Genomic DNA, 18,368 nt, shown 5'->3' on the forward strand with positions numbered 1-18,368 from the left:
GTACAATATAGCAATTCAACACCTCCATACATCACCCAGTGCTCATCACAGCAAGTGCACTCTTTAATCTCTATCACCTATTTCACCCGCCCTACCCCCCTCCCCTCCTCCTCCTTTCTGGTAACCATCAGTTTGTTCTCCATGGTTATGAGTCTGTTTCTTGTTTTTTTTCTCTTTCTCTGTAATCCACCCTTTCTCTTTCCTTTGTCACTACCACTCTGTACGAAGAATTCACTACCTTGGACTTGGGGTACAGCAGTAGCCTTTCAGTATTATATCCATCTCTCATCTTCCTTCCCTCCAAGTTAGCCTGCTGCTAGGACTTTGTAAAACATTTTATTACTTTCATAATGCGACTCCTCCCATTATTTACCAAAATAAGTTCCTATCTCTTTAGGATCTGAAACTCTATACAATCTCTACTTCCCGAACTATGATTTCTCCTTAAGGGCCTTTACAAAAAATTCCTTTTTGTCTCCTGTTTAAATCTCCTATACTTTTCAGTCCTCATTTAAATCCTCCCTCCTCAATGCAGCTTTCCAAACCAAATTATTGCCAATACCTTATCTCCAAACTTCAGTACTATTGGTACCTAAGTTGAATTTCCTCACACTAAAATTCTTAAAAGCTAATACTGGGCAGCCCTGGTGGCCCAGCGGTTTAGCGCCGCTTTTAGCCTGGAGTGTGATCGTGGAGACCTGGGATCAAGTCCCACGTTGGGCTCCCCGCATGAAGTCTGCTTCTCTCTGCCTGTCTCTCTCTGTCATGAATAAATAAATAAAATCTTAAAAAAAAAAAAAAAAGCTAATACTATTTTTACATTTTTAAATCATTTAAAAATGGTTTTAAATTTATCATAGAAGTAGATAAAAAAAATAAGTGTTTCCTTGACAGATGTTTAGTGCTATTCAGCCTTAAAAATAAAGGGAGAAACAAAAAGAAAAGAAACAAGAAAAGATGAATGCAAACTATTATCCCAAAGCACTATCAATTCCAACTGTATTTTAAAGCTAAACTGATAACAAGGGCATTTTAATAATGACCGTGGCAGAATTATTTCTTTCCTATGTTAAGCTTAAATACCTTAAGAGGATTCCAATCAATCAACTGAACTCGGATTAGGGGATTTAAAAGCTTCGGTATGCACAAACTAATGAAAGCTTCATAATAAGAATCAGGATACTTTTCTCGCCATTGTTGAAATTTCAACAAAATATGCTGGATATTACAAAAATCATCATGTACATCTTCAAAAATCTTCTTGTGGTCCTGTAAAATATCACCTGTAAACAAAATGAGTCTCTGTGTTTCGGGCATTTTAAGTTTGTGAACTTTATTTGCTTTCTATAAACACAGTCATGTACAACTATGTATGTAATCAACTGAGCTGAAAACTTTCCTTTGATGTTAACGTATAAATTAAAAAAATAAATCACTTTAATAGCAATAGGGACACTAACAAACTCCACCATTTATTGAGTCCCTGCTATTTCAGTGTATAACTATCTTCTCTACAAGGCAGGTGTTACTACCTATTCACAGACAAAAAACAAGCAAACAAACAACATGAGATTCAGGGAAGTCAATGGACCTGCCTAAGATCACACAGAGTACAGCCCTTCTTCAAACCCATCTATTTGACTGTAAGGCCCACATTCTTTCAAATATACCATATTTTACTTTCTCATACCATTAAAATTTTTAAGTAACCTCTACCCCCACCATGGGACTCAAACTCATAATCCTGAGATCAAGAGTTACATGCTTTACCACCTGAGCCAACCAGGTACCTCTAAATGTAATTGTTTTCAATTGAAAACTATAATATAGAGTTTGTAGCAGAGAAATGAAATTAAAAATGTTCATCATTCCTTTACAAAAGATGAGAAAGGCTGAGGGAAAAAAACCGTAAGGATGTAGAATACTCACAACGTTCCTCCATTTTATCTCATTTTTCTCAGAAGTAGAAAAAGTGTTTTTTTTTTGAGTAAACTCTACCCCCCAACATGGGGCTCTAGCTCACGACCCCAAGCTCATGATCAAGAGTCAGTTCTACAGATTGAGCCAGCCAAGTGCCCCAGGAAAAGTCTAAAAAGGGGGTAAAAAATGTGTTCCTTTTTTCCCTGAATTTCAACTATTTTATATATTTTATGTATTTAAGGGGAATTACAGTAAAGTATTTCTTACCATTTCAATATTTCAAATTAAGACATATTAGAAACTTGATAACTAACCTTGGGTTTCTTGGAAGTCAATCATGTCTTCTGAAGACAGTTCATCATCACTAGATGTCCCTTCCTGGTGATCACAATTCCCACAAAGTGCCCTTGCTTGTCTTCTTCGTGACCTATGTTTTGCAATAAACCGAAAACAAAAACAGTTCCTGTTGAAAAGAAATGCTTTAAAACAAAAAGCAGGAGTCACCATTTATTTAAAATGCTCAGAATATAAACCACCTTATTAGCACACAATTTTATGTTAATATTTTTGGCATTTTAGCTTGATTAATCTTAACTGGTAGTTCTCCCTCTTTTTCTTATAGGACATTCTCATGGGCTACACAGACTTTAAAGAGGGGGTAACAATATAATAACGGGTGGCTGCTAGTTACAAAAAATTCCCAGACCAAGAAATACCATTTACCTGTTCCTTCTGACTGACCTAATACACCAGTGTGTCTTTAAACGCTGGGGTTTAGGACTGTTTAACTAAATCTTGGTTTTACGTCATCCTCACAAACTAATGTTCAGTTATGGTTAATTATATCATATGGGTTAACTATATTTAAGTAGCAAAAAATACTTGCTCAATGATGCTTTAAGTCTTCACTTTATATAGCTACCTTCGAGATTCAATCTCTTCTAAAATCCATTGAGTTTTTTCATCTATAGCCACGCTTTCATTTGTTGATGTCTCAGCTTTGCCTGTTAATGAATAAAATTGATTTCATACTGCAAATTCTTAAAAGAAATAAAGACACTTTGAAACCAAAGTTATATCTTGGGTATATATACATACAAGTGTATATAAACACACTTAATACGACTGAATTGCATATTTCATCATGCAATGAAATTTCAATGTTAGCTCCCAACCATAATATTAAAAGGCATTGAGTTTGCTAGCCTGACACCTTGGCTAGTGAATATAGTTCAGCACTTGAGAACACTAACAAAATTCTACCAAGTTTCTTTTTCGCATTTTTTTTTAGTACTTTTTACCAGTTTTTTTTCTGTGCCTGAATTGTTAAATTTGCATTACCAATCTTATTCATACTACGTTTTACTTCAGTATATACCATAATTTATAATTATAGGTCATGTGTTTGAAAGTCACTTTGCTTTAATCAGCTATTTGGTTACGATCCCATCTTTCACTATTCCCTGGACAGCACTTTAATCAAAGGAAGGCATCTCTGAAAATACAAAACCAGTGTGAGAACTAAAATCCAAATCTATTTTTTTTTTAAATCCGAATCTTGAGATTTTACAGATGATTCTCTACTGAAACCTACCAAAATGTTTTTAACTTCCATAACTAATCTGTGGGAGGGCCATGAAATCTTTATTAAGTTACATTTCTGACACGGCCTATAGATTTATGTCAACTCATCTCAAAATAGTCATTATCTGACCATATATTCTGTCTCAAATACTAAAATGATTAGAAGTTATTTTTATTTTTTTTGTCTTAGACTTAATTCAAGACATTCTAAAGCCCTGGCTCTACATATTTTGAGGTTTTTAAAAATGGTAGGTGAAAGGTTAGTGAGAAGATATGCAAAAAACATTTTTTATACAGAATACAAATATTTATATTCCCCAGCTGATAATTCAGCTTAACGATAAATCATACTGAACACGAAATACACTAACGTGATAACTGTTGTAAATGCGTTGATTCACATTTTAGTTCATCTTGCCTGCGTTTCATAAAGGTCATGGCTTGTTTTAAAAGAAGTGCATGCATGGATGATTCTATTTCTTGGATGCTGATAATCTGAAAAACACATAAGTAACATTTTGTAGGTTATCAATAATGAATTATAAAAAATACATAAGCGTATGTATATGCTCAATTCCTTTGTATAAAGGAGCATTTTCAATACTACAACATTTTAATTAAAAAGAATTGTGAGATACAGATGTGGCTGCCAACACTTTTAATATTCATAAAAACCAGGAAATCAACTATACTAAAACAGTAATAAATATAATAATGAAAGCAAATGGGCTGAAGTCAGGAACATGGATAAGAATGGATAGATAATAGGGTTCTTTATTTGAGATACAAAGAGCAAGAGAAAATGAGGAGTTCAGCCATTTTTCATAAGCTGAGGGGGGGGGAGACTGTAAGAGGGCACTTGACGAAACTGATAAATTAAAAAAAACAGAGAACGGAAGAGACCTAACCAGACAAGTAAAAAAGAAACCTGTGAAGCAGAAATAACTGATTATTTAAAATCAACATTCTTGGGCAGGCCCCGTGGCGCAGCGGTTTAGCACCGCCTGCAGCCTGGGGTGTGATCCTGGAGACCAGGGATTGAGTCCCACGTCAGGCTCCCTGCATGGAGCCCGCTTCTCCCTCTGCCTGTGTCTCTGCCTCTCTCTCTCTCTCTCTCTCTCTGTGTCTCTATGAATAAATAAATAAAATCTTTAAAAATAAATAAATAAAATAAAAATAAAATCAACATTCTTGGGGCGCCTAGGTGGTATAGTGGTTGAGCATCTGCCTTGGGCTCAGATCATGATCCCAGGGGTCCTGGGATTGAGTTCCATATCAGGCTCCCTAAAGGGAGCTGCTTCTCTCTCTGCCTAGGTTTCTGCCTCTCTCTGTCTCTCATGAATACATAAAATCTTAAAAAAATAAAATAAAATCAGCATTCTTATATTTCTTGGGCAACAATCCCCTCACTTCAAAGATGTTCCATAGTAGCTACCATGGATATATCAATGTGTAGGGTGAGAGACTTTTTTTTTTTTTTAATTTATTTATGATAGTCATAGAGAGAGAGAGAGAGAGAGAGAGAGAGAGAGAGGCAGAGACATAGGCAGAGGGAGAAGCAGGCTCCATGCACCGGGAGCCTGATGTGTGTGGGATTCGATCCCAGGTCTCCAGGATCACGCCCTGGACCAAAGGCAGGTGCCAAATCGCTGCGCCACCCAGGGATCCTGGGTGAGAGACTTTAACAGAGTAATTCTTCAAGGATCAATAAAGAAAGCTGTATTGTAATAAATACTTCAGAAAGTAACTACCAAGGGACAGTAAAAGGTAGACAACTTAAAAAAAGAGGAGAGAAAAAAAAATCCAATTGTTTGATAGTATTTTAAATGTAAATGAAAGCAGTGAAGAAAGCTGAATGTATTTTTTTAAATGACTCATTAAAAAAAAAAAAAAGATCAACTCAAGACCCCAATGTAAGGACTTAGTACGTACAAAACAAAACCTGAAATTATAAAAAGGAATGATTCACTGATTAATACAAAGATTTCAAAACATCAGGATATCAAAAAAAAAGTGAAATCAAAAGACAAACTCTAAGTTTATCTACATGAAGTAGGATAAAACAGTAAAAATTTTAAATAGTAAGCAATTTTTACCATAGAAGGAAAAAAGAGGAAAAACACTGAACTAAAAGGATAACAGAGAGACAAATAATTTGCAAGAAATAAGACTACATATGTTAATGAAACAAAGGACTGTTTTGAGATATATAAAATGAAACCATAAGAGTCTCTCTCTTTTTTTTTTTTTTTTTTTTTAAGAGTCTCTTAATCATAGAAAACTGAGTGTTGCTGTGGGCAGGGAAATGGGTGGAGGGATGGGGTAACTGGGTGATGGGCATTAAAGGAGGGCACGTGCTATAATAAGCACTGGGTGTTATATAAGACTGATAAATCACTGACCTCTATCTCTGAAACTAATAACATACTATAGGTTAATTCATTGAATTTCAGTAAAAAAAAAAAAAAAAAAAAGGAAAAAATAAAATGAAAAAAACCCACCAAATAAGTATGTAAAAACAACCCATTTTTTAAACGAAATAAGCTAAAAATAAAACTAATATAATCTTTCTGGTGAATAATTAAGCAATGTTTCACAAGCCTCAAAGACATTTAAACACTTTGATTTCCTATCTCCTTTTAGGAATTTTTCTTAGATGGAATTTTAACATAATTTAATATACAAAACTTTGTAATACCAAAATAATTGCAAAAAACCCCTAACTGCCCAACATTAAGGGGATCCTTAATGTCACAGTATGTCAAAAATGTGTAAGAAAACAGTAGAGGAAAGTATTTAGTTGTGAGATTTACTTATATATCTTACGGTAAGGGGATTTCTTTATAAAAAGGAAATATATTTATAACCATGTTACCTTTTCATTAAGACAGTCAATTAAATTTTCCACATAAACTTTCATGCTTTTATAGAATTTAAAATTTAGAGCTTGAGTTGATGAATTCTCTAGGTTCTGGATGGTACTCTTTGAGCTCTTGACATCTTGTATGTATTTTTCATATTCCCTCAGGTGTGAGCGGTGAGTATCCTGTAGCAATGTTAATCTAAGTAAACAAAACAAAGAAAAATGAAAACTGCTTTGTTTTTCCAACTTTTATTTCTACTACAGTAAGTAACAGTCTGATGAAATTTTTTTCAAAACTACCTTACAGACACCACCAAGGAAATGGACAATCACATAAACCTGGGTTTATGAGACTTGCTGCACACAAGAGAGTATCATAATGAGAAAGGTCTCAGGGGAAAAGGTAGGAAAGGACATTTAGAAGTTTTTAGGTGCTTGAGTTAATCAGAGGGTAATTTTATTTATTTTTAAAGATTTTATTTATTTAGTTTTGAGAGACAGAGAGGGGACGGGGCAGGCTCCAGGCACAGAGCCTGATGCGGGACTCGATCCCGGGACTCCACGATCACGCCAGATCACGCCCTGGGCCGAAGGCAGGCACTAAACCGCTGAGCCACCCAGGGATCCCCCTATAGTGTTTGATTTTTAACTTTAGTCTTTAGACCATGAAAACGTAATTTCTTTTTAGAATAAAAACCTCAGTTAATTAAAAAAATTAAATAGGGGCAGCTCGGTTGGGCATCTGACTTGATTTTGGCTCAGGTCTTCATCTCAGGGTCATGGGATCGACGCTTGTGTTGGGTTCCATGCTCAGTAGAGTCTGCTTGGGATTTTCTCTCTCCTCCCTCTGCCCTGTTCCCTGCTCTTGTGCATTCTCTCTCAAGTAAATATTTTTTTAAAAATACACTAAAGTTAAAAATAAAATCTATCCAGATAAAGTGAAATGCTAATCTCTAACAGTGGCCTGCTACCTTTTTCCTATTCTATAATTCATGTAAGACAACGGTCTCAAATAAAATTTCAAAAAAAGCCAAAAAACAAAAAAACCCAAGTCCCACGTTATATGCAATTTTAGATGCAATCTGTGAATTCTAGCTCTTTTCTTCCAATTAAGGACTTTCAGAAAGATAGTAAATAATAGTGAGGTTACTACAAAAATAGTCTTGAATCAAGGCAATCTTCATCATTTAACATCAGTACTGAAAAACAATGATCTGGAACACAGCGTGGCAAGTTTTTCCTGTAAAGATCCAGATAGTATTTTAGGGTTTGGAGTTAATAGTTCCTATTGCTATGAACTCAATTGTGTGGTGTAGCACTAAAGCACGCACAGACAATACATAAATGCTCAAGTATGGCTGTGTGACAATAAAACTTTATTTACAAAAACAGGCAGTAGGCTGGTAGTTTTCTAACTCCCTAAGTATAGATAGCCTAATATCTAAAACTGGTACATCTAAAAATTTTTATATTTACTTCACTATATGATATAAAATGCTATAAAGTACTTCACAATGCAATATAATGTCCTTTTCTATGTCAAACCATTTAAATGAACCACTATGACCAATATATTTTAGCTGCAATATGATTATGGAATGAAGCTACTTTAAAGCTGATTTACACAAAAGATACAGAGAAAGAAAATTTGGAACCTATTACCATATATTAGAAAATAAATTCCCAAGTATTAAAAAAAAAAAGCAACAGAAATGTTCTCTATGAACATCATCATTCCACTGTGTTTGGAAAAGATACTTGGTATTACTTCAGTCTGAAATTTGTTAAGGCTTTTCTGTTATTTCACATTTGGTCTATCCTGAAGAGTATTCCACATGTGCTTGAAAAGAATGTACCTTCTGCTCCTGTTGGGTGGAATATTCTGGTTAGGTCTGTTTTGTTCAAGATCACTGTTTCCTCATTGATTTTCCATCTGATGTTCCATCCATTATAGATAGTAGGATACTGAAGACTCATACTATTCATTATAATATTGCTATTTCTCTCTTCAGCTGTCAATACTTGCTTTATATAGATGCTGTAATATCAGATGCATATATATTTATAATAGTTTACTGTTAGTATTTCTGATAAATTGATCTCTTTATATAAGCCATAATGTCATTCTGTCACTTATAATAGTTTTTTTAAAAAATATTTATTTATTTATTCACGAGAGAGACAGAGAGAGAGAGAGAGAGGGGCAGAGACAGAGGCAGAGGGAGAAGCAGGCTCCTCGCAGGGAGCCCAATGTGGGACTCAATCCCAGATTCAGGGATCCTGCCCTGAGCTGAAGACAGCTCAAACACTGAGCCACCCAGGCGTCCCCCTTATAACAGTTCTTAATTAAGCCACTACTGCTCTTTAGTTTACTATTTTCAATCCTTTCACTTTCAGTCTATATGTATTCTTAAATCTAAATGAGTCTCTTGCGACAGCATATATCCTGTCTCTTGCGACAGGATCTTATTTTTTTACCCACTCTACGTCATTTAATAACAGTTTAATCTTTTTGTATTTAAGGTAATACTAATACAAGAAGATCTTGTTATTGCCATTTTGTAAATTTTCTGTCTTGCATTTTCTGCCTTTTCTTCTCTTGCTACCGTATTTTGTTGATTTTTTTTTGTAGACACATGCCCTTAGTCTTTTCTCATTTTCTTCTGTGCATCTTCTATAAGTTTTGTGTGTTTATCATAGGAATCACAAAAAACATAGTTCTAATAATCTATTTTATGCTGATAACTTCAACTACATACAAAAAAATTCTACTTATTCCTTCATATTTCCTCCACTTGTTATTGATGTCACAAATCACATCTTAAAATTTTGTATTCAATAACAGTGTCACAGTTTTTATCTTTTAAATTCTATACCTAAACTAAAAGTGATTTTCACATCAATCTTACAATAGTACATGAATAGCTATTTGTTTATATATTTATGTTTACCATAGCTTTATACACACACACACACACACACACACACACACACCAAGGCTGTGTCAGAAATTTAGTTTATTACTTTTAAGTAAAGTCTACACCCAATGTGGGGCTTGAAATCACAACCCACAGATCAAGAGTTGAAAGCTCTATTGATGTGCCAGCCAGCCTTGTATTTTCATATGCTTCATGTTACTGGCTGGCTTTCTTTCATTTCAACCATTTTCAGTCCTTTTTCAAGGACTTTTAATAGCAATTTTTGTAAGGCAGGTCTAATGATAATGAACACCCTCAGCTTTGTCTGAGGTCTTTATTTCGCCTTGATTTTTAAAGGACAATTATATTGATTATAATAGTCTTGGCTGGGAGTTTCTTTCAGCACTTTTTATACATCATCCTACTCCTTCTGGCCTATAATATTTCTATAGAGAAATCTACTAATAATCTTATGGGGTTCCCTAGTATCTGATAAGGTGCTTTTGTCTTTTTGCTTTCAACATTCTCTTTCTGTCTTTTGGAAGTTTGATTATGTGTCTCAGTGTGAGCTTCCCTGGGTGCATCCTTCTTATAATCTTTTTGAGCTTAAAACTGCATGTCTATTTTCTTCCTCAAATTGGTAAGTTTTTGAACTTATTTTCAGATAATTCCCTGCCCCACTCTCTCTTCTCCTACTTGGAATTCCATAATGTATATGTTATTCTGCTTGACATATACAGTATGTCAGGCCCCTTAGCCTTCGCTTTTCTTCATCTTCTTTGATAATTTCAAATGACCGTCTTTGAAGTCATTGCTTCTTTCTTCTGTTTGATCAAACAGGTTGCTAATCCTCTCTACTAAAGTTTTCAGCCGCTTATTGTGTTATTACAATATAGTATATATTTATTACAATTTAGTGTATATTGTTTAGCTCCAGAATCTCTGGTTCTTTTCCAGTTTTTCTTTGCTGATATTTCCACTTTGTTCATGTATTGTTTCCCTGATTTTGTTTAGTTGTGTGTATGCTCTTATAGCACTTTCAGCTTCTATAAGTAGATTATTCTGAATTGTTTGTCAAGTAATTCACAGATCTGTTTCTTTAGAGATGGTGCTGGAGATTTATCTTGCTCCTTTGGTTGGACCAGGTTTTCCTGTTTCTTTATGTCTCTTGGTATTTTCTGTTGTTGTCTTATGCATTTGAAAATGTACTTAAGGGAAATAGTTTCATAGAGGGGAGGGACATCACCCATCAGCCTGGCTAGAGATCTGAGGAACAGGGGGAGTCTCTTCAAATCTTTTATGGGCTTCTATATTAAATTTCCCTATTAGAGACATCATGGGATTCTTCTTTAGGCATTCATAGTCTCTTGCTCCCTCTGGTGTTTGTCTGCAGTATGGTAGGCTTTCTGGCTCTGCCACAACTGAGTGGTCTTTAGCTCTCTGGGGCCCCAAGTCATCTAAGGTATAACAGTTCCTTATTATAGCTCTGAGACAGATGAAGCAGAAACAGTCCCTCAAGCAGTCCCTCCAAAAGCCAAAACACTGGAGGTATGTTCTACTTTTCTTTTTTTCCCTCTCAATGGAGAAGATGTGAGTTGAGCTCTTTCAGTCTCACAAGTAGTGTGGGCTTGTAAGAATGGTTGATGCAGTTAAAATGAAATGGCTTTTCTTACCCATTACAGGTGGATATCCTTGGCTTTGAGTTTGCCTTGCACAGTGTAACTTTCTAACTGGTTTCTGGAAGGTTTTTTGGACTGTATATTAAATTAGTGTCTCTAAAGGGAAATGAGGTCTGAGGCTTCCGACTATGGCATCTTACTGCCATCACTCCCAACTTACTACTTTTAAAAATTAAGGCTAACAATGCAGATAAAGGCTTATAAAAATATTAAGAAAAAAAGCAAAACTGGATTATTTACAGATTTCAACCATGGAGCATGTATCTATTATAAAGACTAAAAAGACATACAGAAAAGAAAATCAGTTGTGTTAGTGTGGTAACACAGGTGATGATATTTTTTTCCCTACAAATCTATTTAATATTAATATTTGTACTGAATTAAGAACACAGTGCTTTTTTTACTATTAAATGTTTAGGACAAATGTATTTTAAAATCAGTATTACTTACCTGGTATTTAATTGTTTCTTTATAATTTCTAAATTTACTGGTGGAAATGAAATTGAAGTATCAAACTTCTTTAGTGTTTGAGGTTTACTGCTGTAGGAAAGATCTAGGTCTCGTCCCTAAAAATATGAAAATTTGTATTGTTTTAAAAGACTCATTAATCTTATAAATATTAATAGCACAAAAGCAAACTGGGTATTTCAATTTCTCACCAGATCTAAATTCCATGCCTTTGATGTTTTTAATAGTTACAATAAAATGTTTTTATAATTTTCTGTTTTAAGATACAGAACTTTAGGGGTGCTTGGTTGGCTCAGTTGGTTCAGCATCTGACTCTCGATTTTTGGCACAGGTCATGACATTGAGCCTTGCTTCAGGCTCAGGGTGGTATCTGCTTAAGATTCTCTCCCTTTCCATGCCCCCCCTTACTCTCTCTCAAAAATAAAAACAAAACAAAAAACGAAATATATAATTTTAAAATTACATGCAAGAAGCAAATTACAAAATCTTTTCACAAAAGCTTGCTTCTCAGTGTTTTAATTTTTTATTTATTTATTTTTTTATTTATTTATGATAGTCACAGAGAGAGAGAGAGAGGCAGAGACATAGGCAGAGGGAGAAGCGGGCTCCATGCACCGGGAGCCCGACGTGGGATTCGACCCCGGGTCTCCAGGATCGCGCCCTGGGCCAAAGGCAGGCGTCAAACCGCTGTGCCACCCAGGGATCCCTTTCTCAGTGTTTTTAAAGCTACTTTTGTTTATGACCTAATGTACTCTCAGAAAATTATGTTCTCCATCATAGAAGTATCCACCTAACTCTAGTCCAGTCAAAGAAAAGTAAATGAAAGTCTTCTGAAGGGTATATAGGTAAAGCTTTTAGTTCTGTTTAAGCTACTGTTATATCGGTTTTCTATTACTAGTCAAGGACCATATTCTATTCCCAGATGTACTAACTAGTACATCTTATAACATTTCATATTATTGTCCTCTGGCTAATCGTAGTTTATCACTACCACCTTAGAATGCTGAAAGAGTTCTGAAGAGTATGTTTTAGACACAGACATGCAAAGAAGTGGACCAGATAATTAGCCAAATCAGTGGCTTAACTATCCTTCTTATATTTTCCATAAGGCATCATCATTTCTCATATTAATTCCTTATTTTTAAAAATTGTTTGTTTATTTATTTAGTCATTCATTCATTCATGAGAGGCACAGAAAGAGAGACAGAGACATAGGCAGAGGGAATAGCAGGCTCCTCTTGGGGAGCCTGATGTGGGTCGATCCCAGGACCACCTGAGCCAAAGGCAGATGCTCAACCACTGAGCCACACAGGTGCCCCTTTCATATTAATTCTTAACCAATTCTCCCATTCATCTCTAATCACACCTGCAAATCTTCAAACCAGCCAGGCTGTTTCAAATCTTATGTCTTTACATCCAGATATCTGCTCTCAAATCCCTTACATTATACACATCTTTCTAAGACCCATCCAAATAGGACTGACTTCTGCAGAGGCTTTACCAAATCTCCCTATTCACCTATAAAACCTACCACTTACTTCTATGTGCCATCTCAGGACGCTGTACATAGTTCTGTCAAAGAACCTCTAAGATTTCACTACAATTATTTTGTTTGGCTGTCTCTCCCCTATAAAGATTGTACATAGTAGGGTCTATTATTGTTAAGTGGGATAGTGGCAGAATGGTGATCCCAAAATGATAAGTTTATGTCCTTACCTCCCAAACCTGTGAATTTTACCTTACATGGCAAAAGATGTGATTAAGGATTTGGAGAAGGGGCTTACCCTGGATTATCCAGATGAGTCCCAAATACAATACACATATCCTCGTAAGAGAAGGAGAGGGCATTCTGGGGCGCAAAAAAAGAGATATGAAGATGGAGCAGAGAGAGGAGTAGCTATGTGCCAACAGCTACCACAAGCTAGAACAGTCAAGGAATAGATTATCCTCTAGAGCTTTTGGAAGGAGTATAGCCCTATTAACACCTGGATTTTGGGTTTCTGACCTTTTGAAGTGTGAGAAAATAAAGTTCTGTGTTTTAAATCACAATGTTTGTGGTTGTTACAATAGTCATAAGAAACGAATACAGTGGCATGTGGTAGATTTTCAATAAAGAAACCAGTAAATGCACCCACAGTTAATAATAAAAAATGCAAATCAAATAGTCTGAGATTCCATTTTTTAGGTGCAACTAATCCTGCACCTAAGCTGCCAAGACTGCAATGAAACATTCTCATAATATCAGTGGTATTACAGATTGATCTAAATTTTCTTTAGAAAGCAATATGGAAAAATGCAGTAATGCCATAGAAATGTTCATGTCCTTTATTTGTAATACCACTCTTCGCCATTATCCTAAGTATCCTTCAACATACATCTGAACAAGAGAGAAAAAAAGGAAGGAAAAAAGGGCAAGCAAATATTTACCAATTCTTATTATTTCTTTTAAAGTTTTATTTAAGTAATCTCTACACCCAACAAGGGGCTCAAACTCACAATCTTGAGATCAGGAGTCAGATGCTCCGACTGAGCCAGCCAGGCACCCCATCTATTCTTATTAATAATGGAAAAAAAATTCAGATTGTTAATAACCTAAAATGTTTGCCAACAGGAGGAATGGCTAAGAAATTATGATTCACTGACTCTAATAAATATTTACAGTTTAAAAAATTAGTCACTATTAAAACTATGTAATAGAAATAGGGGAAAATATTTATAACATGTCAAGAAAAAAACCAGAATTTGAAATTGTAATGCATACTGTGGTTCTGAAATTACAGGCTAAGGCATCCCAATGAACTCAAAAGGATGCTATGAAATATTTTAAATATAAATATTTTAGGGAAATACATATTCATCATTTGTTGGACTACTAGTTTTAATTTGTTCACAGTTGCAACATTAGATCGTCCTAGAGTCCTTTGGTGGAGTCTTATTAGTGAAGGTGGGTTCTTGGTGGATATGATAAAAAGGAAGTAGTGACTGAAAATCAATTTGGAAAGGAGGTGAGAATGACAGTGAACAATTTGATTCCAAGGTCTGAAACATCATGCAGTGCCCAAGAGGTGCATCCCCATTACTAAATAATTGTGGTTATTAAAAAAATGAAATTAAAAGACTTTTTTCTTCAACTTATCTATGTTTTTTCCAAAAGATACTAAGTTATCAGGACATAAATATTATTAAATTCTTTGACTTGAACTACTTAATAAATGAAATTGTTTGGTACTTCTTTTGGCCTGGGGAAGCACCAGGATAAAGTTACTCATACTGAGGGCTCCACGAATGGGAAGTCTGGGAACTTCTGATATATATATATATATATATATATATACACACACACACACACACACACACACACACACTATGACTACAATTAAATATTTAAAAAAGGAATTATGCAAACTTGAGCAGTCAGAGTAAAGACTGTGGCAGTTTTTTCTAAGTATTTTGTTTCATGTTGTTTTGCTATACTGATTTTACTGAAGAGGGGAGGGGGTACCAAGTCTATTATTTTTACATGATAAAAATAGCCCTCTATATCATTGCTCTGGTCAGAAATTTCTAAATGTTGTTACAACCAAAGGCTTACCTTCACTTAACTTTTTACTTTTAATAACATGGAAATCTTAACAATACCTTCTTACTTAAAAGAGCAAATAATCTTTCAAAGCATTCTTGTTAAACAGATTAAAATATGAAACATTTATATTTGTATACTATCATATAATTTATAAGTGCTTTGATTTAAATTATGATTTTGAACTTTATAGCCACCTACTCATGTAGGTAACATTGTCTTCCCATTTTATTGATGAGAAAAGTTTAGAAAATTAAATAATTTGTTGTGCCTGGGTAGCACAGTTGTTTCAACATCCGACTCTTGGTTTTATCTCAGGTAGTGATCTGAGTTGTGAGATCAAGTCCCATGTTGGGCTCCATGCTAAATGTGGAATCTGCTTGAGATTCTCTCCCTCTCCCTTTCCAACTCCGCACCCTCCCCCCACTTGGGCATGTGTGCTTGCGAAAATAAATAAATAAATCTTTAAAAAAAAGGGCTAAATAATTTGCACAAAGTTGCACAAGTATTTACTGAGCACTCATAGTATTAGGCACAGAGGGATAAAACACTGAACAGTTAATAATAATTCTTGACCTCATGGAGCATATATTTTAGTGGTAGAGCCAGAATCCAAATCTAGGACTCCTGACCTCAACAACAGTATTATTTTTATTAGTTTCGTTTTAAATCTATTTATTTGTTTAAACACTTCACATTTACATAACTACCGTATGTTACAATTACTATAAAATTAAAAAAATATAGTCCCCTCAAGTGGCCTATAATATGTAGAAGATATTTAACATTTAGTAGGAAGAGAACATAATATATAAGGTATAATAAGTTGAATGGTGGCCTCACAAAAAACAAGTCTATGTTCTAACCCCCAGAATCTGTGAATATCACCTTATTTGGAAAAAGGGTCCTTCTGGTCGTAATTAAGTGGAATATCTCAAGATGAGAATATCCTGGATTATCCAAGTGGGCCATAAATCCAATGAAAAATATTCTTATAAAATAGAATACAGAGGTACAGGAAAGGTGGCCATATAAAGAGGGAGATAGAGACAGGGGTTATATAGTCACAAAGTAAGGAACACCTGGAGTGACAGTTGGAAGGCAAGAAAGGATTCTCCTCTAGGGCCTTCAGAGGGAGCACAGCCCTGCTAACACCTTGTTTTCAAACTTCTAGCCTCTACAACTGTAAGAGAATAAATGTCTCTTGTTTTAAGCCACCAAGTTTGTGATAATTTGTTACAGCAGCCACAGAAAATTAATATATATGGTATAAAAAATTACTACCTCTGTAATTTTAACTGCTTTCCTCATTTGCTGCTGTTCCCAAATATCTTGATTTTCATCTTCCTGACTTTCTTCACTTGTTTCTTCATTTCTGGGTGCTAGGAAAAAAAAAAATTCATGAGTAGTCTATATTTTTCCATTCTATTAGCATCAGCTAACATTTTTGAAGGGCTTATAATGCACTGGCTTAGCAGCTTTATATGTGTTAACTTATTCTTCACAGTAATTCTGGGAAGAAAGCACTACTAACAGCCTTTTCTTTCTTTTAATGAGGAAACTCCTATCAAGAGATTAAATAACTTGTCTGGAAAATGTGCTGAAGCTGGGATTTGAATTTGGGCACCTGTACTCATCAACAAACCGTCCCAATGAAAACACTGCAGTTTCATATATGGGGGGGGAAAAACTTAGAAAAAAAATGAAACATTTGATAATCCTCATTAGGAATTATAAATTCTATCCTAGAATCTAAATATTGAAAATTAATTTCTGGGTTATGAGGAAACCAAAAGTCTCATTCTGAAAAAATATTATTCAAAATGATAAAAATTTTGATAAAACATGTAATTGTTTATAAATAACGAATGTAAAAATAGTCCTATTAGATCTAAGGATTATTGGTAGAGGAAATTTTTCATCAGAGCAGGGGAGAGCTTAATAAATAACATCTAGGGATCCCTGGGTGGCGCAGCGGTTTGGCGCCTGCCTTTGGCCCAGGGCGCGATCCTGGAGACCCGGGATCGAATTCCACGTCGGGCTCCCGGTGCATGGAGCCTGTTTCTCCCTCTGCCTGTGTCTCTGCCTCATTCTCTCTCTCTCTCTCTGTGACTATCACAAATAAATAAAAATTAAAAAAAAAAAAAATAAATAAATAAAAAAATAAATAAATAACATCTAAAATCCCTATAGATGCTTCCATGTTAAAAAAAAAAATCTTTATAAAGGTGACAATGAAAGTTTTCAATATCAAAAATAAGACACTGTACAATTTTTTTTAACTTACCAAAAAAGATCAAGGTCAGATAATAATGTTATTACACATTATTTGATAATAACATCTTAATAGATCTTTTAGAGACTATGATGTCATTTACCAAATTTGTATTAAATAAAAACCAACTTCTAACATCTTTTAAAGTATGAGATACTACATTCTGTTTTTATGGAAAATTTTAACATAATATTATATTTGGGTGAAAAATCCCTCAATGTTTATATATTGTAAATAAATTAAGTATGTACTTGTTTCTTCAGCCATTCTTTGTCTAAGGGTTTGAGGCTTTAGGGTAAATGGTATTCTCCTTTCATGGTCATCAGGCTCACTCTCAGGATCTTCATTACTATTTTTCTTCATCTCAGCAATGGTAGAGGTATGTTTTACATCCAAAGAGATAAAGTCCTTTTGGGCCCTGGCCAATTCACGTTTTCTGCGAGCTTCCTGAATAAAAGCTGAATCAGGGATATTTACTAAAAGAAACAAAGAGGAAGACAATGAAAAACAAACACCAACAGAAATACATATTCCTTGTATTTAAAGAAAATAAAAAGGCAGTGTCTTTTCAATTTTTTCCAATTCTGGTATTAATGTAACTGTAGAACTCAAAACCTACATCAATAAGATTACTTTTATAGAGATTTAATGTAAATTAGAAAACGAACCTAATCTAGAAGTATCAGAAAATATAACGATACCACTTCAATGTATCTTCTAGCTCTCTTACTCATCAGATGTTGTTGCTGACTTTTTGCTGAAGACTATTTCTCATTTCTAGAAGCTCTCAGATTATGAGGGTTGGGAAGCGGGATAGAGCTGAGCATAGAGTTGGTTAGTCTGTGAGACCTGCAGAGGTTCGAATGATGGGGTACAGGCCAATCTGATGCACAAAGAATGCTGTATTATGCCCTTCTCCTCTCCTTGTGGTATCCAGGCATAGAGGAAGTGAGAAAGAGACTAAAACCAGCACACAGCTAAATCAAGATCCTGTGGTGATTTCCACATGAATAAATGAGAAGTTACAAAAATTATAAAGAAAATAATCAGATTCATTTATCAGGTGAAAAATATTTAAATG

At 34.8% G+C, this 18,368-nt stretch overlaps 1 protein-coding gene across 11 annotated transcripts in view; it reads right to left on the reverse strand.

The window, feature by feature from the left end:
- Positions 1 to 18,368, reverse strand: part of GCFC2 (GC-rich sequence DNA-binding factor 2) — a 48,611-nt gene that overhangs the window by 22,166 nt on the left and 8,077 nt on the right. For 5 of the 11 annotated variants that reach the window (XR_013349104.1, XM_077843042.1, XM_077843044.1 and 2 more), the window contains exons 3-10: positions 17,539 to 17,763; positions 16,297 to 16,394; positions 11,415 to 11,530; positions 6,380 to 6,566; positions 3,876 to 3,999; positions 2,843 to 2,924; positions 2,235 to 2,347; positions 1,084 to 1,283 (exon numbers count right to left, since the gene is read on the reverse strand). Coding sequence is in view for 8 of the 11 variants with exons in the window: in XM_077843042.1 (XP_077699168.1) it covers positions 1,084 to 1,283; positions 2,235 to 2,347; positions 2,843 to 2,924; positions 3,876 to 3,999; positions 6,380 to 6,566; positions 11,415 to 11,530; positions 16,297 to 16,394; positions 17,539 to 17,763 (1,145 nt within the window). In the remaining 3 variants the exon portion in view is untranslated. Of the gene's footprint in view, positions 1 to 1,083; positions 1,284 to 2,234; positions 2,348 to 2,806; positions 2,925 to 3,875; positions 4,000 to 6,379; positions 6,567 to 8,223; positions 8,406 to 11,414; positions 11,531 to 13,216; positions 13,282 to 16,296; positions 16,395 to 17,538; positions 17,764 to 18,368 lie in introns of those variants that run through there. The other 6 variants (XM_077843043.1, XM_077843047.1, XR_013349105.1 and 3 more) reach the window with 6 other exon arrangements.

This window comes from Canis aureus, chromosome 12 (assembly GCF_053574225.1).
Source record: "Canis aureus isolate CA01 chromosome 12, VMU_Caureus_v.1.0, whole genome shotgun sequence".
In the NCBI taxonomy this organism is placed as follows: domain Eukaryota; kingdom Metazoa; phylum Chordata; class Mammalia; order Carnivora; family Canidae; genus Canis; species Canis aureus.